Below are 25,762 nucleotides of genomic sequence, written 5' to 3' on the forward strand. Positions count from 1 at the left end.
AGACTCTTAGTCTTATATCGAAATCAATTTTGATTTTGATACTATTTGTAACAATCTATTTCATCCTATATAAATATTGTTCATTTTAGGTTAAAGAAATCTTTATTGCTTTAAAATATGTTTACATAATTAAAATAATTTCAATATATATATATATATATATATATATATATATATAGTGTAAGAAACCTCTTATACCTTATTCGATATGAAATATTATAAATACAAACATATGAAACAAGGTTACAAAAAAAATGGCTAACATATAAAAAATGACATTAGAATATAAAATAATAAAACACATCTCGATGCTTATTTTTCTTCTTGTGGATCCTGCATTTCTGCTCATGCATTCTCACTCGATGGCAAACTCACTTTTTATTTTTAAAAAATTTATTTTTTAAGAAAATGACTTGAAGTCGCCACGTATTTTTGTTTTATTTTTAAAAGAAAAACAAAATAATAAAGAAAACTCTAAGTGTGACTCCTTATTTGGAAAAGATGGTTTACGAAAAACCAAATCTAGGCTCAGGGGTCAGGTTACTTATTGGAAAGGTACGTCAATGATTGTAACGCCCTTCTAAGCCCCTAAAAATGAGTATCTACTAATTAAGTTAAAATAAGTGTGGCAATTGATAGATTAAATATGAATACCAAAATAATATCAATCTAGAAATAGTTAGAATGAACAAGAAAAACAAAGAGTGTACCTGAGTAATGAGCTGATTGCTTCATGGAAAACAAAGGTTAGTGAACGAACACTAAATAGTTGCATGTATGTCATAGAGTGAGGCAAGTCAATACAACATATCAATCAATCAATCAACGAGAAAATCACACATGTTGAGCCCCACCAAAACCCGATTTATTTTTGCATGAATCAATTTTGCAAATTCCATCACTTGGAATTACAAAATTAAATTCATGCTTATTTCAAAACATTTTAAAAATCAAAGAAAATGTGAAAATTGCTTACCAAAAAGAAAATGGTAGCAAAATTTTATTGAAAATGGATTTTTAGGACCTAAAACACTAAAGAAGAATGAAGAGTTGTGGGTTAAAATTATTTGAAAACAAGATTTTTGAAAATCAGTTTTTGAAGACACGCATGAAGCTATGGGCTGTGAAAATGGACCTAGGAAGGTGGCCATGCAAACCATGCAACAGGGGAATCCTAAGCTTAGGGTCTTGAGCTGGTCACTGAACCACATCATTGAACCTGCAATTTCTGGTTCTATCTCACTTGGACTATTGACTGTGCTTCGGAGGCATGATAGGAAACCTCTGCTCAAGCCTGCTTCTTTTGGAAATCTCTCCCATTTTTGCATTTGGCCCATCATCACTATGCTCTGCGTAACAGGAATCTGAGTAACCACTCGGGTTTTGAGGACCTTAAGGAGCACTAGAAAAAAACAGTTCACTCTTAGGGCTAATAAATCAACTTAGAGCTGACACATAACAGTTCCAGGATGCGGCAAAAAATGAGACCCGTAAACTCGATAGTCTTTTCCGACCTTAAGGCATGTTCTATGTCTTTCTTGGTAGACGGGCGAAACTTCGGGGTGCTGCTGAATTCATAGAGAAAGCAAAGAATGGGGGGACAGAAAATGGGGGTAAATTGCACGTTGGAAAATACTCAACACATGCGCTGAGATGGCCATGAAGAAAGGGGTCTCATGAACATGGGAAATGATGGTGATAGACACGCAAAGCTATGCTCAGCACATGAAGTGGTGGTCTTGGAAAAAAACCGATATTTGTGTGGGCCATAGTATTAAGACTGAACGTTTTCTACTTCCTTTGTGACCTTTGGGGAGTTCCATCATCAGAAATCACAGGGAATGCATCGGGTGACCCAAACAACCATTGGAATATCATCAATGAAGGAGGACGCTTCAACACAGTCATTCAAAGCTGCAAGGAGCTTCTTTTGTCTTGCATGGTTTGAACTTTGCTCCATAATTTTCGAATTATTTCTTCAGAGAAAGAGCAATGGCACAAATAAAGCTGATAGAAAGAAACCCATGTGCGGATTTTGCCGAGGAGTGGTCAAGGTGACGAGTTTTGTGGGTATGTAAGATGGGGACCGATTGACTGTGGTGGATATGGTGTTGGAAATAAGTTAAAGACGATGGGTATGATGATAAGTTTGGTGAGTATACAGGATGGGAAAATGGGTATTGTTATTGACTTTGATGGGTATGAAGGATATAAAGAGATGAGGGTGGTGAGCTGGGCAGGTGTGAAGGTTGGTGTGAGATATTCAATCATGGATTCGAGTAATTGTGAGGCAACAATGACAAGTTTATTTAGATGCCTACATAGCTGAACAATCTTTTACTGAGCAGATGAGACCTACTCCAATGGGATATGAGCACCCAAATCTCCTCTGGCTACTATATAGCTTCATCTGATGCTTGAATGATCTCTTCCAAGTTCTTTAATGAGTCAATGCTCTCTATTTTTGCAATAACAACAATGTCACTATCACGAGATCTTGCAGCAATATAGCCTTTGAGATGCTTAATCCCTTCAGTAGACTTGACAAATGGTATTGCAATAAAATCAACATCCTCTGCAACCCCAAAATCTATGTCCAACCAATCCTTAAAAGAAATTGTGGGGAGCATGGCATTACATTCTCACACTAAACTCCCATCCCACCAGAACGTTAAATTAACCCTTGGTAGCAGCAATCCAGGATCAGTACACCGACACTTAACATTTGGACCAATCTTCTCAATCACATCAAACCTCACCATTCCACCATCCACAAGGAGTTCATCACTAACTTTCACATCTTCGGCGAAACCATCATAGTTGATGTTGATAGTGCATTTTGAGCGAGGTGAATCAAAAGCTCGGACGCTAAAAATCCATATCTCACCATCCTCTGCTTTGCCCGATGGAGCACCACCAAGTTCCCCCATGTGAATCTCACTCCCCTCAGTATTCATCATGATTGCAACAACTAAGCCCTTCTCCTCGGAGGTACATTTAGTCACGGGAACAGAGAGTAAATAGCAAGAGGGCAAGCATAAAAACAGAGTATCAAATGAACTAAAGAAAACATTGGCCCGAGCCCCATCTCATATTGAAGTCAATAGGCTCATGTATAGGTGGGAAAAACCAGGTGGAAATGAGATCCAAGGATATGACTCAGACACACAAAGGAGAACTAAAAAATGAATTAGATCACTCTTAATCAAATTTGATATAAAGAACAAGGCATGAATTATTTACAACACAATCACAACAACACAAAGAAAATCAACTGCCATGAATAGATGGTCTGGTAAACGCACCTGAAAAGGCTCCCTTTCAGCGAGACTTGCTAGGTATCAAGCTACTTTACTTCATTCTCCTAAGCTTACATCAAAATCCCAACAAACCCATTCCCTTGCTCAGCTGATCCTCTCAAGATTTCCTCCTCATGCTCTATTTTTCTCATCCAGCTTTCTTTCTCTCACTCTTCTTCCCTTCCATTCCAGCTGATCTTCTTCCCCTTCAAGCTCTCACCAAAAAACCTTTCTTCTCCTGCTAACCTCTCTCTCATTCCCTACCTCCACCTCTCTCCTGTTCTCCCTAAGACCCCTCAAAATTTTCTACCATCGAGTTGTTTGCAACTCCAACAACTTAAAAAACACGCCCCCCTTCAACGGCCTCTTACAGCTCTCAAATCTTCAAAACCGTTTCTGCATATTCCATCACACATGTCGTTCCCTCATTGCACCTTCAACCCACTACAGTGATTCCCCAATGGCCAATCCTAAGGCAACACATGGCCCCCTAAGAGTCTTCCACCTAACAAAATAATACCTGCAAAAATAAACCCCAAAAATGGGGGTCTACACTTCTTCTTCTTGCCTATGTCATCTTCGTTTGTTGTTGATGCAAATGCATGTTGTGCTTTTCTATAGATCAACACCTTACTTATTTTATATTTGCTTATAAGCAACGAGCCAATTGAATCAAATCATTTTGGGACTTTGTTGGTGTTTAATGTATTGCAATGTAGGTAAAAGTTGACTACAAAGTGTAAACCCTAAAATTTGTCTTCGATTTTTTTTTTTTAACATTTCAAGCCCATGTTTATTCATAGATTTTATGTCTATTTCATTAGGGATTTTAATTTCTCTTACCTCTAGCCCACACACTTTTATTTGTATTTTTATTATTTATTTTTTTTAATTTTTTTTAAATTTTACCTTATTTACTTTATTTTTGATGAAAAGTTAGGATTACAAAAATAAAACCCGTTTCTTTTAAAGAAAAAGAGTGAGTGGTTTAATTGAGATTTTTTTTTAAAAAAAGGAAATTAGAATTTAAGAACTTGTTTGATAACTATTTTTCATTAACTGAAATTTTATTTTAAAAAGAGGAAATTAGAATTTAAGGCTTTGTATGACAACTATTTTTTTAAAACAATTATAAAAAATAGTTTTAAAAAAATAAGTAAAATAATGAAAAAAAATTATCTAAAAATAATCTATTCTTCTATTATAAAAAATAAAAAATAATTTTTAGTTTTCAAACATAATTTTTTATATTTTTTATTCCGAACAGAAAACCGTTCCATCTTAAGACGGTTTTAGGAAGGAAAAGGTTGTTGGTAGATTTATTTATTTATTTATTTATTTTTGTTTTTCTGGGAATAAAATAAAATAAAATATTTTCAGGGAAGACACCAATGATATAAAATTAAAATGAGGGCTCTCTACATGGTCTTTCTCTTCTTGATATTTGACATTGTCCTCCACATTTTCACTGCCGCACTATCATGGACATCTTGATTGTTGATCTATTCTCCGACACCAACAATGGGAACGCTTCCACTATCCAATCTGCACCACTACACTCCAGCACCGCGACCCCTCCATCCACAGTCTCTGCTCTTGTCTAGGCTACCACCCTCTGCCGATAACCATACCTACCGCCCACTAACACCACTAGCTTCTACTACCATTATCATCATCCTCCACAACTGCCACCACTACCTCCATCAACACCATCACACAACATGCCCACAACCCAGATCTTCACCATCGTCCACTCTAATCTCCAAAACTTGCCACTGTATCCCCATTACCGACCTCATCATGCATGGCCACTATTTTCTTTCCTCATCTCCATCTTCGACAACGCCACCACAAAACCATTCATTTTCTCTCTATAACCTATGTCATCACTGTTGATACTAGGTCAACTGAGGATGGATTCCTCCATTGGTTGTGACAGCAAAAGCCTTTGCCCACCTACTGGAGACCGGACATTCTTCTTCCTTGTACAAAGGATGCCCGGATAGGTTGTCCAAACACACTCTCCGAAACCTAAATCAGATATTGAAAATGGTAAGAACCCTTTGAGAGAGAATAGATGAGAAAACCCTTAGTGTTGCATACCTGAGTTTTGTTTCAGTGGAGTTTTTATAATATTCAATAAGGGAAAACACTATAGTGTTGAGCTGGCGCCTTGACCTAATACTACAATGATGGTTGTGTAGTAAGTGATAGGACAATCATTACAATTGCAAGGTGGTTGGTGGTTGTGTCAAGCGGTGCGTCATAACGCAGTTTGTCGTCGTTTCAACTTGTTGACGGTATGTGAATGGGCGTGATGGTCCATTGATGTAGACATAAGGATGGGAAGGGTCTCATCAGTCACTCCAGTGTTAGATACTCATAGTCTCACATACTAGAAAGGATTTTGGGATGTCAAGAAGATGTGGTCCGCTCAATGGGTCCATATGATCCAGATAGAATGCTTCGAGGTGCCTCGAAGGTTGTTCGGACAGTAATGGAGGAGGTAACATGTGGTTCAGCAAGGGTACTACCACGTGGCCAGAGGCGTCGGGTACACATGGACAAACACATGGGGAAAGGTCTCTATAATCACTATCCACATGTCTTATCACCATCACCACTGCTCATCCATGGCCACAATCATGGTCTCTTCCATCGTGGTCGTCGTTCTCTCTCACGGTCGCACTCATGGCCACATCACCCACAGCCTGCCCACCACCATGCTGCTACCATATACCGCATCTTTTCCACCGCTATCCACACGGACATGATCACGCAATCATGCAAAGCCATAAATTATAAGCCATTCAAAGTTCATTAATTGCATTATTTGAAAAGAAAATAATTTTATTAGTTAATTCACTTTTTTTCCATAAAAATTCTTCCAAGATAGTTATATGCTTATTTATTTGTCCATTCATCCGCTCATTCATTGCCCGTCACTTCTTGCCTGGTTGTAAATTTATTTGTATATATTTATTTCTTCCTATATATATTTTGTTGGTATATTTGTCTTGCACACAATTTTGATGAAAATATTTATTAATTAATTCATTAATGTCAAATTTCTCTCCACTTGTTTATTAAAGGTTGTAGGTATGCAAGTTTAGAAGGATATTATAGTTTATCCCGGTACCTTCTTAATAGGTGATTTGATCATCAAAGCCATTCCCAGTTTGTAGACTTGTCTTTTTCCTTGTCACTCTTAAAGTTTTTCTTTTTTCTTTTTATTTTTCTTCTAAAAAAAATAATAAAATAAGTGACGACTCAAACTTTAAAACAAAAATCAAAATTTTCAAAATAAAAATGAGTTTTCTATTGAGTGAGGATACATGAGAGAAATGTGGGTCTACACAAACAAGGGTTGGAATGAACACCAATGGTTATTCAATTACAAAGTGGACAAACATGTAAGTTGTATTTTCTTTCATATTCCACTAGTGACTTGTTGTTCTACAACTAGCTTGCAACTTAGAGCAATATTTCAATTATAAAGCAACACACAAGTAAGCTGTATTTTCTTTCATATTTGACTAGTCACTTATTGACCTAAGACCAATTGGTAATTTAGAGTTACTTAGATTAAAAATGACACCCTTTTCTTTGAGAGATGGTAGAGTAGGCATGCTCTAAACTTGATACCAGCTAGGTAAGAAGGGGATGCAATCCTCTCTTTGCATATCATTTGTGCATGTGGATTTGTGTCAAGTGGCAAGTGTACCTAGGACGTCATGTAAGAGAAAGAGTACATGGTCATTCATTGATTCCTAGCACTGTTTGGGTTTACCGATAGCACAACTATGTGTTGACATTCGATTAGTGGTACTAACAAGTCATTGTTAGGATTAAGTATTAGGATAGAGTCTTTAAAAGCATGACATGATATAATATATTTGAAATTAATTATTTATTTAATGATATTTTAGTTACACTTTTGTTTATCCTCATTTCATACATTATACTTAATGAGCATTCTCGCCTAATATTTCTTGCATTGTACATGACATAGGTGCATTAGAAGTTATATAAAAGATTCAAGTCATGAGTTCCTTGCAAATAGATGACTTGTTCATAACCGATTCGTAGGTCTAAGCAACCCATTAGAGACTATAGTGCACCATCTCCTATTGGAGGTATGACTAATCTTGGCTATTAGAATAAGTTTCTCATGGTGAGTGCATTAGTGTATGATTACACATTAGACTACAATGAATCATAACTTAAGGCTATCAAGTAGTCATGACCTAACCAAGTTGCTTCATTGTGCTATTTCTCAACCTTTATAGAATATTGAACTTGTGTTAAAGTTAGTAGTAGCTTTGACCTACAAGTGAAATTGTAAATTGATCATATATTCCCTATGGATTGAGTTACTGTTGATGAAAATTGGTAGCAATAGATATTCTTAATAAAGGCACCATGCTATTTCATGTGATTAAGACAAAGTGTTCCATTGGATGATCCTAAAGAGGTGTGATAAGGAAAACTATGATCATAATAGTTCTTTAAGTGAAACTTGACATAGACTTTTTTAAGAGTTAAGACATGTAAGTTGAATACATAATAGGAGGATTTTGTAACCCACGAATGATAAAAGTAGTCTTGAAAGAATAATAACTTTTACCTTATTATACTACGAACATCGGTTCATAGGGAGACTAAATGTAATGAATAGCAAGTTATAGACCCGAGCACTTAGTGTCTCGTTGTTATTTACATAGGGTACTGAAGTGCAAATGATTATTTGTAATGGGATGTTGAATCAACTTTAAAATTGGATTCTAAGGGAGTTAGTACTATTATATGGATTCCAATGGTCCTCGTTTGAGTTCATCTACCTTGTTGGCATAGTTTTTTGTAGTTGGATTGACTCTAAGTCCACTTTTGCGCATAAGGATATTTTTTTGGTAATTATACAAGATTGCATATGAGTAAGTGAATAAGGTCTCTGAATTGAGTTAATTAATTAATAGATCATATTGGGTTAATTAATCAATTAAAATCTGTTTTAGGTTATATTAAGTGACACAAACCCATGTGTTCAAATCACTTAAACCCATTGGGGAACCCTATAAATACCCCTTTAAGGTTAGAGTTAGGGTTTCATAGCTTTTCCATAGAATTGTCTTCCACCTCTAGAGAGAAAGAAAGTCACAACCTCCACCATTTCTTCCATTCCCACCAGAAGTGTGCCAAAATGAAGAAAGAGTGATCAAACAGAAGATCATGGGTCTACGAGACTTTCAAATTGATTTGATTCTTCAACATTTGGAATTCAAGGTTTAAAAAATTCAAATCTAAAAGTTAATACTTTAACCTTAAAGATAATTTTTTATTTATTTATAAAATTGGTATTACTTCTGTTGCTTAGATGTAAGATGTCAATATTAATCCTTTAAAAACATGACATGATGTAATAATAAACGAATTTCATTATTATTTATATTAATGATTCTAGTCTTTTCTTTCATTATCTTATTTATGCATTATCCATGATGAACATTCAAATTTGCATCATTTACATTGTACATGACTTTGATGTATTAGGAGTTGTATGAAATATTCAAATCATCGATTCCTTACAAGTTGATGAGTAGTTCATTGTTAGTTCATGCACTTAGGTAATTTAATAAATGTTGTAGCGCACTACCTTCTATTTAAAGGAGAGACTTATCTTGGTTATCAAGATGAAGTTTTTATGATGTGTGCACTATTATATTTGGTTACACATTGGAGAAAACTTATGGTTAATTATGATATTGACTGTCAAGTAGTCATGACATCACCAAACTACTACGTTGCATGAACTCTCAACCTTAAGAGAATATTGAAATAGTGATAAGGTTTAAAGTAGCTTTGGCCTATAAGTAAGATCTTAAGGTAGTCATATCATTGTTATAGATTAGATCAATGTTTATCAAGGCATGTTTATCAAGGCATATAGTAACATATATTCTCAAAAAAAGCACCATGATATCTTATGAGTTTGAGACAATGTATCATTTTAAGTGATTCTAAGGACATGTGATCATAAGATTTGTGGTTGTAGTAAATCGTTTAGTAGAATTTGACATATACTTTTAGAGAGTTAGAGTATGTTAGTTGATTACATAATATGAAGATTTGATACTCAGATATGATATAACTAATCTTGAGAGGTTGATAACATCCATTTCATTAAATTATGGACATCAATTCATTGGGAGCTTTCATGTGGTTGTTAGTAGGGAATGGACCTAAGTTTTTTTTTATCACAATCTAATATCATATGATATTGGATTGCAGTTAACTATTTGTCGTGGGATATTGAGTCAACTTCAAAATTAGATTTTAAAAGAACTAGTATTTTCCTATGAGTCTCAATCATCCCTAGACTCTTTACTCAAGCTTTTATTCCTTGGTGACACATTATTTAAGAGATATTTGAGTTCTTTATTCATATCTATGCATAAAGGAATTTTGGTTAATACATAAGGTTGCATAAAAGCTTTTGAGTGGTATTTATGATTGAGCTAATCAATTAATTAGAGCCTAATAGATCTAATTAATTAACTAAGACTTAGTGGACTTGATTAAGTGGCTCAAGCATGATGAACTTAAGTCACTTAAGCTCGCAAGTAAGCCTTTAAATACTTTTTTAAAGGTTTAAAGCTTAAGAGTTTTGCCCTCCTCTCTTTTAGAGAGAGGAAATATAATGTCCATCCCTACAAATAAGATTCTACCATCCTTATGTGCTAAGATTCAAGAGAGAGCCATTGGATAAAAGATTACAAGATTTTTGAGATCTACATGATCCTCTTTATTGATTGAAATTGATATAGGAATATCTAGATCACGGACATGTTTTTTTGTATACACATAAATCTACACTTTATATTTGTTATAGTTTTTCATTATGTAGATTTAAAGATCCCTAGAATTGTAGTAGCATGTACTCCAACATTCCAAGGCTTGAAATGGAGTAATCCAGAGATTTCAAGAGTCACTTGACTTGTCGTAGAAAAAGGACCATGCAAGTTAGAATCCAGTTAAGGAAGAATGATGCAAGACCATGAAAGCTTTGGTCCAATTCGCTTACAATCACTTTTACTAATGCTACTAAAAAAGAATAGCTATGAGATTATAAAACCTTAGTTGGGATGCACAAGGGAGTCAACAAAAAGGTGGCATTATGTATTAAATGTTAAAATCTGTTAAAAATCAAAATTTCACCTCGATAAGATAATAAAAAAGTTGGTATGACTAGTATTTTTATATTAAAAAAATATAATAAGAGTAAATATACAAACATGTATTTTGTAATTTACCCATTAAATTAAGATCAAACCAATAAGAATAATTCATTTACCTATTTATTATTCAAAAAGGATTATGATACTCAGTATGATTATAACTCATCTACTTTATACAATATTTTAAATTTACATAACTTAAACATTAACTTCTTTTTAAATGATTTATTAAAAATTAACTAAATTAAAATAGTTTATTAATAAGAGTCTTATTTTTTAAAAAAAATTAAATTTACTACTATTGGAATAAGTGACCATCTTCAAGTTGAGCGATAAAAATGACAAGATAGTATTACAAATGATCACTTGTATATAATTCAAGTCATAATCATATTAACACAACATTAATTACATAATAAATTAAATGAGATAAAAAAATAATATAAGATTGAAGTTTTTCGCTCAAACACAAAGAATTTAATATAAAAATAGAACACGATATCATAAATTACTCGACTTAGCAATAAACAAATTAAGTTTAGTGTGATTAAATTATTTTTATATGTTTTTTTAAATTTATTTATTTTATAAAAAAATTGAATAATTTAAAAATATATAATTTTAAAACTAATTTTAATTAAGTTTTATTTTATTTTATATCTTTTCATGATAAATCAAATCTAAGAAAATAATATTGTTAAATATATTTTTAATATTTTCCTACATATGATTTTTCTTAAATAAAAACTCTCCAATCAATCTCTCCTCTTCCAGAACCGGCTGTAAATTAACATGATGGAATCCAGAAAAATAGTCCATAAAATGAAGCATTATCCAGATGGTGGGGCACTAGATCAGAACGGCAATTATAAAGAAATAGTGGTGGTAGGACCAGCAGATTTTGTTCTCCAATAATAGCAGCGTTTGGTGGCAATAACTCCAACCAACCAAACCCCTAACGTTAAACAAATGCAAACCGTCCATTCAGTTTCATCATGTGATTCTACTGCATTCGAAGACAGACCATGAAAGGTTCGAACCACGTAATCTGACAGCTCAGACACAGATTGGGAATCACCTGCTTCTGATCCTCCGGTTTTTCTCCTAAACCAGAGAACCTTTTCTTTTTTCTTTTTTTTTTCTTGTTCAATTAAAGGGATTCTGTTTGGATGGTGGTGGGGACTAAAGGAGGTGATGTTATGGATGATGACGATGTTGGGGGTGTGGAACCGCCTTCCCATGGTGAAGTTTCCTTTGTTTCCTGCTCGATTTGCCTTGATTTGGTCACTGATAATGGAGAGAGATCGAGGGCTAAGCTGCAATGTGGCCATGAATTTCATCTTGGTAATTTAATGCATTCAATTTTGTTCTTGTTGGGTTTGGTTTGGATTTTTATTTTTATTTTTTGGAATTTGGTTTTTGGGTTTTGTTTGTTGGGTGTGTGGGTGGTGGGTTTGGTTTGAATTTTTGGATTTTTATTGTGAATGAGTGGTTGAAATGGAGGTTTTTGGGATTTTTCTGCGTTGGATGAGTGGAATACGGTGACTCTGTAGGGCTAGTGTTGTTGCAATGGGTTTGAAATTTTTGGAATTTGGTTTCTGGATTTTGTTGTTGGGTGTGTGGGTGGTGGAGGGTTGTGGGTTTGGTTTCAATTTTGGTGTTTTAGTGAATGGATGTTTGAAATGGAGGGTTTTGGGGATTTTTGTGGGCTTGCTCAGCAGGATATGGCGGGTTTGTGGGTTGAGTGTTGTTGCATTGTTTTTCCAATCCAGCTTGGGTGTGAATCCCTATATGGGACTATTGTTTTCTTCTATTTGTGCAGTTTGGTTTCTGAGAAAAGCAGGGAAAAGGAACATACTACAATTCTGTCCATCATTTGTAACAAAGAGAAAACAAAACAGAACAAAACAGAAAAGAAAAACAGTGTCTCAACTAAGTGTATTTGGGGATTGGGGTGAGTTTCTGGGTTTTGTGGAATGAAAAACAACATAATACAGAAGATTTCTAGTCTGGTTTTCCTTTTTCCCCCGGTTTCTCAACAAATAGAAGTAGGTTTGAAGAAACAAATTTTTAGGGTAAGAGAACAGCTGGGAAATCTTAGGACTGGGCCTAATTGGCGAAAGTGCATTCGAGATCCTAAATTGGAAGCTTTGGTCATGTGAAGAAAATGTATGCTTTTGTGGTAGTAAGAACTAAAAATTGGGTGAAAGACCAAGAGAACATGGATGAATATCATAAAAGGGCATCTAGATTTTCACACTTCTGCTAGAAATATAACTTATGATGGGCTAAACTGGCATAGTAGGATTTATGTTGAACTCCTAACTTAGATGGAAACTTCAAAGTATGTGAATTCTTGTGGCAGACATGACGTGGCAAGAGTTTGGGCACGGGATATGTTTCTGACATGCTTATGCCTATCTCTAAGATACTACCTGACATTTATTAAAAAGAACAAATTCCTATCTCATTTTAAATGATGTTTTAAAAGGCTAAAGGTGGTCTTTAGGCGTTTGCTTAAATGAGGTGAGGTATAAGTCTCGCAATAGAACGAGGTGTAAGCCTCTAGTTCTAAAGATCTCATCCAAGGAATTGAAGTTAAGCTTGCATAGGTGCAAACATCAAAGGAGTCTTGAATACTAAGCCTTGTACGTAGCGACTTTGGCCAAGAAAAACTAGAGAAAGAGTCACTATGGCTTTTGTAGTATTCCGGGTATCGTCTTTAGAAACTAACCTATGGAATTTGTCAAACTAGGTCTAAAGGATTACTTTAATCAAATTCTTTAAATTGAAAATGTTTGAAAATCTATTTGAATAAAATTAGATTTGCTAAATAAATTTAAATTAAAAATGCAAGATTTTATTGATTTTTGATTCAAATGTTCAAGAATGGGGTTTCCACAATCCAACTTCGGGCTTAGGGTTTTAGGTTAAACAAGGGTATTTATTTGTGTAAATCTGGTGATATTCAAAAAGTGGGCTAAACGAGATCAACTTAAATAACTTAGAGTTGCATCCATCTCCTTATGTATAACATTTTATTTACTTTTGAATTATCTATTAAATGAATGGAATTGAGATTTTAGTTTACGTTTAGGATTTGTAAGCCTTTACCACTCCGTATGGATTTGCCTTAGGGAAGATAACAAGGGTTAAATCTTAGATAACTAGAATAAAGAATTATCAAGAATCTCTAGTATCAAGGAATGAACAATTGTATCATTCTCTAATTCAAACCAATCTAGGAGGGCATCTCTATTCTCATTAATTATGCCTTTAACCAATCATTCATTCCATTATTGAGTTCAATTTCCCATTGTTTTCTTGCAAGCCTTAACCCTAGGTTTTCATGCTTTACACTCCAAGAAAGCTTTTTAGCCTCTCATGGGTGTGTTATCACAAGCACAATCCGTTGAAGAAAGATAAAGAACCATTCTTGAAAATTAAAGAAATAAAAACCTATATATTAATTAATAATAATGGAAAAGAGAACAAACCAAAATTTGGACTCCGTTTTGTTCTTTCCAACAAAAAAAAATCCAACTCCCTATAAAATCTAAAAATTGAGTTTTTATAGTTTCCACAAAAAAACCTAACACATGACACGTTCCTATTGACTACTTATTTTACAAATAATTACTTAAAAATGACTAAAAATAAAATAAAATCATGATTTCCAATCGCATGGGGCCCCACTTAGGGCTGATGGAGTGCTCACAACACAATTTCCAAGGTGGAGGAGGTGAAATCTCGAAGTGGCAGTGTATGATTTTGAAATTAGGGTCATTTCTAAAAGGATTCCAAAATCATAAGTTGAATTTCGAAATCATTTCGAAATGGTCCTTCAGTTCTATGCAATTGCCTTCAAATGGCCATAACTTCTTTGTTTCAGCTCCGATTTGTACACCATTTGAAGCGTTGGACTCCTGATTTCCTGAGCTTCGAAATAATATATAGTTTGCACAAAATTAATCTCGGAAAGTCTTTCAAAATTCACTTTAAAATGTAGGTATGTGCTACTACCAGATTTTGAATTCCAATTCCCATGTATGAACTTTAAGCTATGGCCTTCGACCTTTTTTCTTGTCTTTGCTTGCTCTCCAAATCTTTCCATAGTCTTCATTTCTCATCTATCATGTTATGAATTACTCCATTTTCATTTGTTGCAACTCTCATCATGCTTGAGAACTCTTGGAGCTCCTTGTATGCACATTAAGCTCCTTCACTATCATGGGTGAAAGATATTCTTGTGACTTGCATCATTTTCATCTCTTAAACCTGGATTTTAGCTTAAGATATACGTTATACTCATGGCTAAGGTCTTAGCAACAATTTGAGTTAAGCCTTTTTATTATATAATTTGCTCTCTAATTGTGCCATTAGAGCACAATTTGTGACTCTAATCAATATGTCAGGCTCTCTGGACTGGGTTGAAGAAAGAAGGGAGGACGTTTGTGTAAAGATGGCCACTTGTCAACAAATGGTGTCTAAATATCACAACAAGAAGGCTTGAGGCAGAATGCTACACATTGGGGACCTAGTTCTCAAGCAAGTTTTTATGAGTACACTAGATCCTAAGGAAGGAAAGTTAAGGTTGAATTAGAAAGGTCCATATTAGGTTTGCAATGAGGCCAACCTAGAGTATACTGACTACAAACTCTATATAGTGAATAGTTCATGAGGCCATGGAATATTGTAAACTTAAAACGTATTATTTTTAGTTTTTTTTGCAGCGAATCCTTGAGTTGTTTCATAGTCAACTTTTCTTAAGTTGCTTTTTTAGTGGTTGCTTGCAATAGTGTTAATAAAGGTTGACAGTAAATAATTCTGTCAATGACAACTTGACTGCTTGACGGATTATGAGTTTGTCCCTTTATCATTTGACCTAATCCTTTGCTAGCTTTTCTTAATTTAATCACTTGATATTTTATAATTTAGGCATAATGTAGTCAAGTTAACAGATTAAAATTTCGTCAACATGGTAGACAGCTGAATATTCTATTATTTTATAGAAGTTGACAGAGCAACAATCTGACAAACACAAAATATGCATCTAAGGCATCATATCATAGAAGGTAGAAAGAAGAAGATATATATCAAAAGTTGAAAGATACATGCATATAGACAGTTATTAAGGTATCTTAAAAGCAAAAGACTCTCATAAATAAAGGTACCAACTATACAGGTAGTTAAAGAGACAAAGGCCTAAGAAGTACCATAAAAAGAGTGGATCCAAGTGAAAGTAAACAAAAGAGAATTCAATAAGCATCCAAAAAATATTAATTGACATGCCCCATTTTCCTACAACTTGGGTAATACATAGTTAATGGATTGTGTAATCAAGAGACAAAAACTATCCCACATAGGGGATCTAAAGAGAAGCCAACTTCATTTCTCAATTGGTGTTGTAATCTCCCTCTGTATTCTCAATGACACTTTTAACAGCAACCCCTTCCTATCCTTTTATATTTGCTTCTAAGGAAGGTCGAATATCATACTTCATATAACATTCCTCATATCCAATAATGTATCATAATTGTTGAAATTGTTGGATGAACAAGTCCCCCATTTTAAGAATTTCTTCTTTCTTTTTCTCAAACTTAGTGGAAGCATTCACTAACTTTTTCTAGAACCTTTCATTTTCTCTTAATATTTCTAAGGATCTGTCCTACAAATCCATAAATTTCTTTTTCATAGCACTTGCTTTCTCTTTCAATTTTAAACAACTTTCTTCTACCACTTTTCTTCCCTCCCCAAACTTGGTTAAAAGAGCCTCCTTGTTGGCTACCAGCTTATCCTTAGTCAGGTGCTTTACTTCATGGTTCATCAACTTTGAAAACCTATGTGTAAATATGACAAGGATTTGCAATCCAATTAATGACTAGAAAGAATGAAGACAAGAAGTTTTATAATGTGATTGTTTGGTTATTGTGAATGACCTTATTGGTAGCCCTGTTGAAGCCAGTGCTATTGGTTGATAAAGAAATATTTTTCAGTCTCCCCCTATACTCTTCCTCTAGGGACATAGGACTAGCTACAACTTCAGGAGAGGACGAGCTAAGGATGGATTCAAACAGCTTTGCCAACTTGATGTTGCCTTAAGAACCTTCTTTCCATGCAGTCCTCAGGTTAGGGAGCTTTCTTCAGTCTGTGCTCTTTGTTGTGGGGGTGACACAATTTACTGGTTTCTGTCATTTGAGATTTCTATTGGATCGGTGGGAGAAGATATAAGGATCACCTCATCAGGAGTTCCAGTCAGTGTAGAGTTTCTAGTCCTTTTTTTCGCCCAACACTTGAGTGCTTAGCTGCCTACTCATGCCCCCCATTACCTCCTGGCTTCTTATTAGGATGTTGATGGACTGTATGTCTGTCATAATTGGGCGAAGAAATTTCTCCATCTCCATCAGGTTGATGTCTTCTAAAGGAGTTATGTAATCTAATGAATCTAGAACCTTGAATTTTGGCAAGCACTATTTTTTGTGGTGCAGAGGTTTTCAATTCTCAAAGTTTGTCGAGTTGGTGGGTGGAAAGTGTCCAAGAGCTCTATTAATTAATTTCCTTCTGAGGAAGCAGGCGTCCTCTCTTCTCGACTTCTCGACTTCTTGAGGGCTTCCACTAGTACTTTCACACATTCATCGCTAATCAAGTAGCAAAAGTGTCCATGCTACTCTGAACATCCGACAAGTTTGTTAGTGTACTACTCTATTTTAAAAAAATAAAAGGAAGAAGTTGAATACTTTATGAATGGGAAACACCTAATTAGTTGGCCACATATCCTCGAAATATCCCATAACTTCTCATCTCTAGAGTCAAATTCCTAATCCCTGGTTACTTTGATGTATTTGTTCTCCCAACCTTTGTTGCGGTCATGGAAATTGAGAACCAGAGACTGGGACCTCTTCAGAGGAGAGGGGAAGTAGGTTCTTTCCGTGTCCATCTTTAAAATGTACACAAATAATATCTTGCCTAATCTAACATCTAAGTTATGCTAGTGATTGTGTGCTAGGCACCTGGTTAGTGACCTGATCATGTTGGAATGGATTTGGCAGGTGTGGAGTTGAAAGAAGTAGAGGACACATAAGGGGATGAAAAGGCAACCTCAACCCTGCCTGGAAGTGGGAATAGTGCAGGGTTATCTTGTTATGGTCATCCACCTCAAGTTGGGGTTTTCAGAGTGGGAAAGTAGATGGACATGGACTCTCTTATGGTATTGTATAGAAAATGAAACATGGCTTTGGGGGTGTCTCGGTTGGAGGGGGGCCATCATGGTAAATGAAAAAGGACTGAATGGATACATGATAAGGTATTTGAGAAGTTAGTAAGAGATACTACCAAGGCAACACCAAATGTTAAAGGGGACAATTAGAAAATAGGAGAGGAGCCAACAAAGATCCTAGGAGATAATCGGTGTACAAGGATATGAAGAGGAACCTAAAAATTAAGAAAAAGGTAGAAATCAAAAGGAAAAGTATGGGTTCTGATAAAAAAAAGAAAAAAAAAAGGAAAAGTATGGGCAGATCACGAGATACAATGACAAAAAAACTAAAATGATGAAGAAAGTGCCCCTAGTACCAGAAATATAGATAGAAGAGAGAAGGGAGAGTTTGGAAGAAGCAAGTAGGAAAGTGGAGATAAGAATCTTTGATGATACCAAATTAGCGGATCAAGCTATTTTACGGTCTTTTTTGTACATGTTTTCAGATTGGGTTAGGGTGCATGTGGATTGTACATCATGGTCCATTTTCGATTTCATTGATTGGTTGGGATGTAAGTAAGGGATTTTTTTTGCTAATCCTTTTCTTTTTGGCTTTGTTGCCTTGCATACATCGTATATACTTTCAGGTGTACTTCAGGCTTTCTTAATACAATTGATTTTAATTATAAATAAATAAATAAAAAAAGTGGAGATAAGACAACTTTGGTTCAGCAGGTAGGGGTGCTAGCAATGTTAGCAGCAAGAGAGGAGGGGAAGAAGAAGAAGCATAAGCCACTGGTGAGATCTCTTTTTATAGCTCTCTTGGTGATAGTTTGATATCGAAATGTTGGTTTGTAGAACCACCAATGATGGCACCCCAGAAATCAAGGGTGAAGCTCTTAAAGAAGCATTTCAAATTTTAAGATTGGGCATCTTGAAAAAGGTGAACCTCTTGGAATGGTGGCGACACAATAATGAAGAGTCACCTTTGAGGGCAGATCTTACATGCACATCATGAGAGTAAAGATATGTCAAACTTGCCACTGTACACATGGCACACATCATCCAATCGAAAGGGGGGAGTAGTGTGATAATGCTTTGTTGGTGTTCTTATTAGGCAACCATGACTCCATTTGTCAACTATGCCATTTGCCTACTTGACATGTGGATGTCAACCGGGTGCAATTGGGAAGTTAACAACCAAACTGGGTATTTCTCCAAGTGGGCCCCCCAGGTGACACTCAAATAGGAATGACAGTTGTGGAGCTACTGGATAAGGATGACATGTGCCCCTTTGTGGAGAATATTTAGGAGCAAATTCTCATGTTCTAGTAATGGCTTAGATTATGGTTTATAGAAAGGAAATTTAAGGCAAAGACTTCTGCACTCCCAATATTTTACACTCTGAGAATTTTGTCTCCTACATTAAAGTTTCACTTGAGTTAATTAGATTATTCTCTTGAATATTTAAAATAAGTATTAAAATAGATGCAAATATCTTTGTAGTTGCTATTGGGTGACTACCATTAGAGTTCCAAGAGATGACTCCTTCAAAGTAAATAATAAAGTTGCTTTTCATATACTTGTAATTCAAAAGTTATGATGGTTGTTTTCTGGTATTAAGCATGCTTTGTTTCTGCAACCAGTCATGTAAAAAATTTGTGGTTTAAGTGTGATACAAAATGGGTGATTATTGAGCATAAGAGTTAAATGATGAAGCTGCTTTTCGTATATTTGTAGTTCAAAAGTTATGATGGCTTCTTTCTAGTATTAAGCATGGTTTATTTCTGCAACCAGTCATAAAAAATTTGTGGTTTAGTGTGCCAAATGGCCTGTTATATGAAGTGATCACAAACAGTATGATCTTACATATGATGAATATACACTTGCACAGATGTTCATATATGATTATAGACTCAAATAGATGTTTAGCTGTGCCAGTGTTTATCCCTTCACATATTTAAGACAGGTTTTTTTTTTTCTATCTTAAAATTTATATGATATGGCATCACATGATAAACTATGTTGACTGTGTTGGTTTCTTTTTAGGATATTGATGTTTTTTTATCTCACTTCATCAATAACGTAGTCCACCTAAAAGACCTATAAAAAAATGACATATTCCACCTAAAAGAATGCATTCATATGTTTTACTGTTTTGTAAAATATAACTAATCATGTAAAGGTTGTGGTCATTGATTTTTAATGATAAACTTAGTTCTCTTATTGTTATGTATTATACAGATTGCATTGGTTCTGCATTCAATATGAAAGGGGCAATGCAATGCCCCAACTGCAGAAAGATTGAGAGAGGTCGGTGGTTATTTGCAAATGGCTCTGCTCGTTCATTTCCTGAGTTTAGCATGGATGACTGGACTCCTGATGAAGAGACATATGATTTCAATTATTCTGAAATGGTAAAAGGCAGTTACTAATTAAGTTTTCCGTTTTAATCCAATCTTAACTGTTTGTCTGGCAGTACATTCCATCCCTGTTAAGAGGAACCTTTGAAATAGTCTGTTTATGCAAATCAGTATGGTGACATAATGAATTCAGAAATGGCATTCCCTTACAATTGACATCTGCATAATGATGCAGACAAAAATTGGAACATTATCCATGTTAATGTCAATGATGACTTCTGCAGTTCTCCCTTATGCAATAAAGGGTTTCAGATATTGATACATGGGAGAAATAATGATTTTCAAATTTTCAGTATTAAAAAAAGGTCTAGGTGCCTTCCAATAGGAGGAGGAATCACTTTGTTGAATAGTACTTTGAGCAGCCTACCAATTTGCTTCTTGTTCCTTTTCGTTATTCCTAAGTCGGTGGCTAAAAGATTAGAAAAAATCTAAAGGGACTTCCTTTGGAGAGGAGGGGCTTTGGAGAAAAAACTTCATCTAGTGAATTGGTCAATGATTTGCAAAGATAAAAAAAGAGGGAGTCTTGGTATTAAGGATTTGTCCACTATCAATATAGCTCTTTTGGGTAAATGATGTTGGAGATTCACCTTGAAAAGGGATATGCTTTGGAGAAAACTTATTTTGGGAAAGTTTGTAGAAGAACTAGGAGTTGGTGCTCTCAAGAGGGGAGAGAAAGTTATGGAGTAGGCTTGTGGAAGTCAATCAAAAAAGGATGGTGAAGTTTTAAGGCCAAAATAAAATAAGATTTGAGATTGGCAACGGGAGAAGAGTCAAATTTTGGCATGACATGTGATGTGATGATATACCTTTAAAGGACTCTTTTCCTTCATTATTCACCCTGGCAGCTACTAAGGAGGCATGGGTGGAAGATGTTCGGGAGGTAGAAGGAAGGTTGGTCACTTAGAACCCTTGCTTCTCAAGAAGTTTTCATGATTGGGAGATGGATGCTGTCCAGAATTTTATTCAAAAACTTGATGAGTTTGGGAGAATTAGAGATGGGGAGGATAAAGTGATTTGGAGGGCTAGCAAGAGTGGGGTATTCTCTGTGTGGTCTTTCTTTGTTGCATTGGAAGTAGAGGGTGAAGTGACTTCCCCCCAAAGATACTATGGGGATCTTGGGCATCTACCAAAATGGTTTTTTTTTTTTGCATGGAAAGCGACTTGGGGACAGATCCTAACTATAGACCAACTCAAGAGGAGAGGATGGGTTTTGGCAGGTTTTTGTTGTATGTGCAAAGATGCAGATGAATCGGTAGACCATCTTCTCATCCATTGCAGAATAGCTAGAAAGTTATAGCACTTTCTCTTCTCTTTTTTTGGCATCTTGTTAAGGATTTGTTAATAGGTTGGCATGATAACTTTATGGGCAAGAAGAGAAGGAAGGTTTGGAGAACAACCCCTCTTTGCCTTTTGTGGACAATTTGGAAGGAACAAAACCAAAGAACCTTTGAAGGGGACCAATGCAATATTCAAGCTCTTAAGGATTCCCTAATTACTAACCTATATTTTTGGTCTCAAGGGTTTCTTCTTGGTGATGGTTAGAGAGTTCCACGGTCTTTGTTAGATTTTATAGATTGGTTGTGCTCCAAGTCTTAAAGTAGGGTTGTAGTTATGGTGGCTGGTTTTTGTTCCTCGTTTGTATACTTCTAGTATACAGTGTTCACCACATTAGTTTGACACTTTTTTCTATATATATTTATATACTCTTATTTGCCTATCAAAAAAAAAAAAAAAGTCTGGGTGCCAAAAGATGACCTGTAATTTACGCTTACTGAAGAAGCCCCCTATTAAACAAGTGATGATATGCTAAAATTTTCATGTAATAGAACCCTAAATGAGGCAATTCTCACATCTAGAGGCAATCTTCACATAGGTTTTATTTGGCGCAATGGGAAGGGGCATGAACCTTTGATTGTTTACTCCTCAGAGGTAGAACTATAGAGTTTTGAAAATAATTTGAGAAACTGCCATCCGGAAAACCATCATTCGCAAGTAGCAATAGCTGGTATCCAATCCCTCATCAGTGCTGAAGGTCACTTTCAATTTTCATTGCCAATTCAAAACCTGCTTCAGCACTCCCTTGCATTTGGGGATAGTATGATTAAATTTACATTTTTCCTAAATTTGACTTTGGGCATCAATTTTTCCCTAAAAAATATGAGGGGTTATTTAATAATTCCACCTTTTGTGAATGATGATCATATCTTGCTTTGAGATACAATTAGAAGTACATTGTCTAGAATGCATGTGCTTTAGATTTCTTTTCAATCAAACTCGCGCTATCCTATCATTTGAAAAAACTAAATTTATTGTTAAGCTATATCAAAATTGACCATTAGCAGTCCTTTAGTGAGTATAAATCTTTCTACCATTTTATGTATCTATTGAAGCAATTGTACATATATTTTTCTGTACTTTTTCTGTACATATATTTTATGTATCTATTGAAGCTATTTGTGTTTATTGACAGACACTCTGGATTTTACCTCATGGATAACACTTGTGTCATTCATCTTTTTTACAGCCATTTAGAGTGCATTGGTGTCCATTTAGTGGATTTACACAAGTTCGTTCATCTTTTGAGTAAGCACAGATGGACTTGCATTTGAGTTACTTTCTCCTACATTTTCTATGTTGATTTGCAAGTGCTCCTGTTTCACATCAAATAACATCACTTCTGGTGGGAGTTTGCAAGCTTTATTTGTTTACATGAGTATGCACTTTAACAATTCAATATCTAGAGCATTATTGTGTCTCTAGATATGGTCATCCTTCTACTATTTATTCTTTGTTTCTTCAATGTTCAAGATTTAGTAAATTGATAACTAATTTAGTAGAACTACTTGTGTAGTACCAGGATTGCATGATCATGTTGGAAATTTATTAAATTTGCAAATCTCTACTGGACCCAATTTTATGTCTTTATTTGACCTTCTCTTCCTTGCTGGTTTGCTGCCTGCTTCATAATGCTTTCAATTTTATTTTGGTTGCTCTTCTGGCATTTCTAATTGCTTCATGCTTATGGAGTTCCTAAGTCTCACCCCTGCGTTAAGTGGAATATATTCCATTCTTGTATCACACCCACATTTTTTTTTATTTCTTTCCTTTTTAACACGCCACTCCTCAAAAGGAAAAGGAAAAAAAGAAAAAGAAAAAGAAAAAGAAAAAACGCTTTTTTGTGTTGGATAGCATATGGATCTGTATAACTTCGGTGAGTATCAATGCAGATTCTTTTTGAAATGATTGCTCATGGGGGTTCTCTTAAATTATAAGTGGAATATTTTCCCTTTTGATATTACTGCTGCAACTTCCTTTATGGATTCTGAAAATAACTGAGAGACATTGACTTCTTTTGGGAATCTTGTTTAAAGCTTCTATGTTTTGCTGAAACAAATTGGGCAGTCCCATAAATGTTATTGCTCGTTGCTGTTTCTGACCTTTTGATGCCTCAAATCTTTCAGGGAAGTGGAATCTCCATCAACTACACGTAAGTGTTTTCTTTTCTATTGGTTTCCTGATCAAAATTCAGTCGTGCCTTGGTGATTAAATATACGAGAAAGGAGTTTTTTTCCATGCAGATCATGACTTACAGGGACACCATGCCATATTATCTGAACATGCTGCTGCATCATCTGCAGCTCATTCATATGTTGCTTACTTTGGACCCATTCCACCCACCCACTCAAACTCCTCTGAAAGTGTTGATGATCTGAACTTCAATCATCACTGGAATAGCCTCTCTGCACACAGTGAGATCTTTTCCTCCCATGCTTTTCCTGCTATTGATATCCAATATCAAAGTTGGGGTCATCATTCCCCTCCCTTCTCACCAACCAGCAGCCATATTAACGGTGCTGAACAGGCTCCAGCTCTACCTGCAGCACTGAGATCTATGAGAGGTGAATCTGATGCTATGACAAGGTCTGGATCTTTTGTGCATCCATTGCTCTTCGGTCCTGGGTAAGCTCTAATCAGTTCGGAATATCTATCTTTTTTTTTTCTTGGTGTTGGGATGTACATGATGTTTCATCTTTTTGTGTTAAATGCAAAATGAGTTGTAAATGTTTTTTGGTTGCAAGATTCATTGAACAGGGATTGCAAAAACTAGTTGAATGAATTTTCAAGAAAACCCACTTACATGGATACTTTGTTTAGCTATTAAAAATTGCGATCTTCAAAAAAAGCTGTGAACTATGTTCTTTGCATTCAACTATACATTATTCTGATATAGCATAGCCCGTTTTGATTCATTTTAGAAGAACACATGTTCAAATAACATGTTTGAGAAATCAACAAGCTTGTGCTTTATTAGAGCAATTAGATATTAATATGCATGCCTGTACTTTTCATAGGTCTGGTCATAGGGCTGGGAGTGCATTTGTCTCCTCAATTGTCCCTAATCATCCAGGAAACAGTGTTCTTCGAACCTATGAAAGAATCCATATCTCCCATGCCCTACCTCATCAACATCCACCTCCTAATTCTCCAGGCATGCCCACTTCTATTGTTCCTGGTGTCAGGAGATTCAATGGTCCAAGGGCCTTGCCTCCTGTAGTGCCAGCAGCCTCACAATCTGATCACAGTGCTGGTTTCTACATCTTTCCTCCTTCAGGAGCATCAATCCGAAACATACATGAGGCAGAAAACCCTTCACTGAATCATTTTCATGCATGGGACTCAGGCTGGGGATCGTTTCATCAGGCCACCAGTGGCTCCGATTCTGGCAGCAGGTCTAGCAGCTTTTGGAGGCACTGGTCTTAGATGCCACCAGGTTGGTTGAGAAAGTTTGTCAGTCAATTCATCCCAGCTTTTTGAGAACTTCTCATTTGAATTGCATCTGAACTTCTCAATTCCGGAACCAAAAAAATATATTTGACAATTGGTGAACAATTGTCCGTTCCTGTAAATTTCGGCAAACTTGTCCAGTCATATGGCCCTGGAATTTGGCTAAGGTAAGCTGGCAAAACACTTTTGTGGCAATCTTGTGGCCATGCAATGACATTTAATCCCTCTTTATAAAATATGTTTATATGGGATAACTTGAAATGGATGGTTCACAGTTGGGACAAGCTTATTTCTGAATTTTCAGCTAAATGCATTGGGTTTTGCTGGTCTTGGAATTTGAGAACACGACCATACTTGCATCTAAGGTTTTCACCATCTTGCTTATCAAGACAGCTAAAGTGGATTTTGTGTAATCACTTTTTAGCATTCAGTATTATTCAATTTCTATCAAGTTTTGTTCTGAAGCAATGTTAGGGTGAAACTCATGGAAGGCCAGATTGCCTATCCATAAATTTTTCTGAATTGAATACAACTTGTGAACTTAGTAGATAACATTGTTAAGAATAACAATTGCTTGTTGATAGTAACTGATGGATTGTGTTACCCACATGGCCAACAGGCCAGCAAGAACAAAAACACCAATACAAAAACTATTCAAAGAAGAACCTGCTAACCTATTCAATTAGGTTGAAAATTTTGTTCCAGTATTGCACTAAATTTGATGCATTATACCTTTCAAGGGTTTGACCTGTTGCATTCTACTTTAAGCTGTTCAAGAGTCAAATTCATTTGAGATATGCATGTGTTGAAGTATTAGGTTATGGT

At 35.4% G+C, this 25,762-nt stretch overlaps 1 protein-coding gene across 2 annotated transcripts; it reads left to right on the forward strand.

Moving 5' to 3' along the window:
- Window positions 1-11,486: 11,486 nt before the first annotated feature.
- On the forward strand, window positions 11,487-25,486 carry LOC117918493 (E3 ubiquitin-protein ligase RFI2). 2 transcript variants are annotated; one of them, XM_034835199.1, is made up of 7 exons: window positions 11,814-11,878; window positions 18,465-18,527; window positions 19,974-20,146; window positions 22,677-22,735; window positions 23,614-23,639; window positions 23,731-24,112; window positions 24,505-25,486. In XM_034835199.1, the coding sequence occupies exons 3-7, from the start codon at window positions 19,997-19,999 to the stop codon at window positions 24,911-24,913; spliced, it is 1,026 nt and encodes a 341-aa protein (XP_034691090.1). In that variant the 5' UTR covers window positions 11,814-11,878; window positions 18,465-18,527; window positions 19,974-19,996; the 3' UTR covers window positions 24,914-25,486. The 2 variants fall into 2 exon arrangements, with proteins under 2 accessions (XP_034691089.1, XP_034691090.1); XM_034835198.1 differs by lacking the exon at window positions 18,465-18,527 and having other exon boundaries at window positions 11,487-11,878.
- Window positions 25,487-25,762: the final 276 nt, after the last annotated feature.

The sequence above is a fragment of the Vitis riparia genome, chromosome 7 (genome assembly GCF_004353265.1).
Source record: "Vitis riparia cultivar Riparia Gloire de Montpellier isolate 1030 chromosome 7, EGFV_Vit.rip_1.0, whole genome shotgun sequence".
In the NCBI taxonomy this organism is placed as follows: domain Eukaryota; kingdom Viridiplantae; phylum Streptophyta; class Magnoliopsida; order Vitales; family Vitaceae; genus Vitis; species Vitis riparia.

Excerpts from the sequence above, each read along its gene's own strand:
- LOC117918493 (XM_034835198.1), top strand. The coding sequence starts at position 11,704 with ATGGTGGTGGGGACTAAAGGAGGTGATGTTATGGATGATGACGATGTT. Across the intron at positions 20,147-22,676 it reads ATTTCAATTATTCTGAAATG|CCATTTAGAGTGCATTGGTG; the intron begins GTAAAAGGCAGT and ends TCTTTTTTACAG. Across the intron at positions 22,736-23,613 it reads CAAGTTCGTTCATCTTTTGA|GGAAGTGGAATCTCCATCAA; the intron begins GTAAGCACAGAT and ends CAAATCTTTCAG.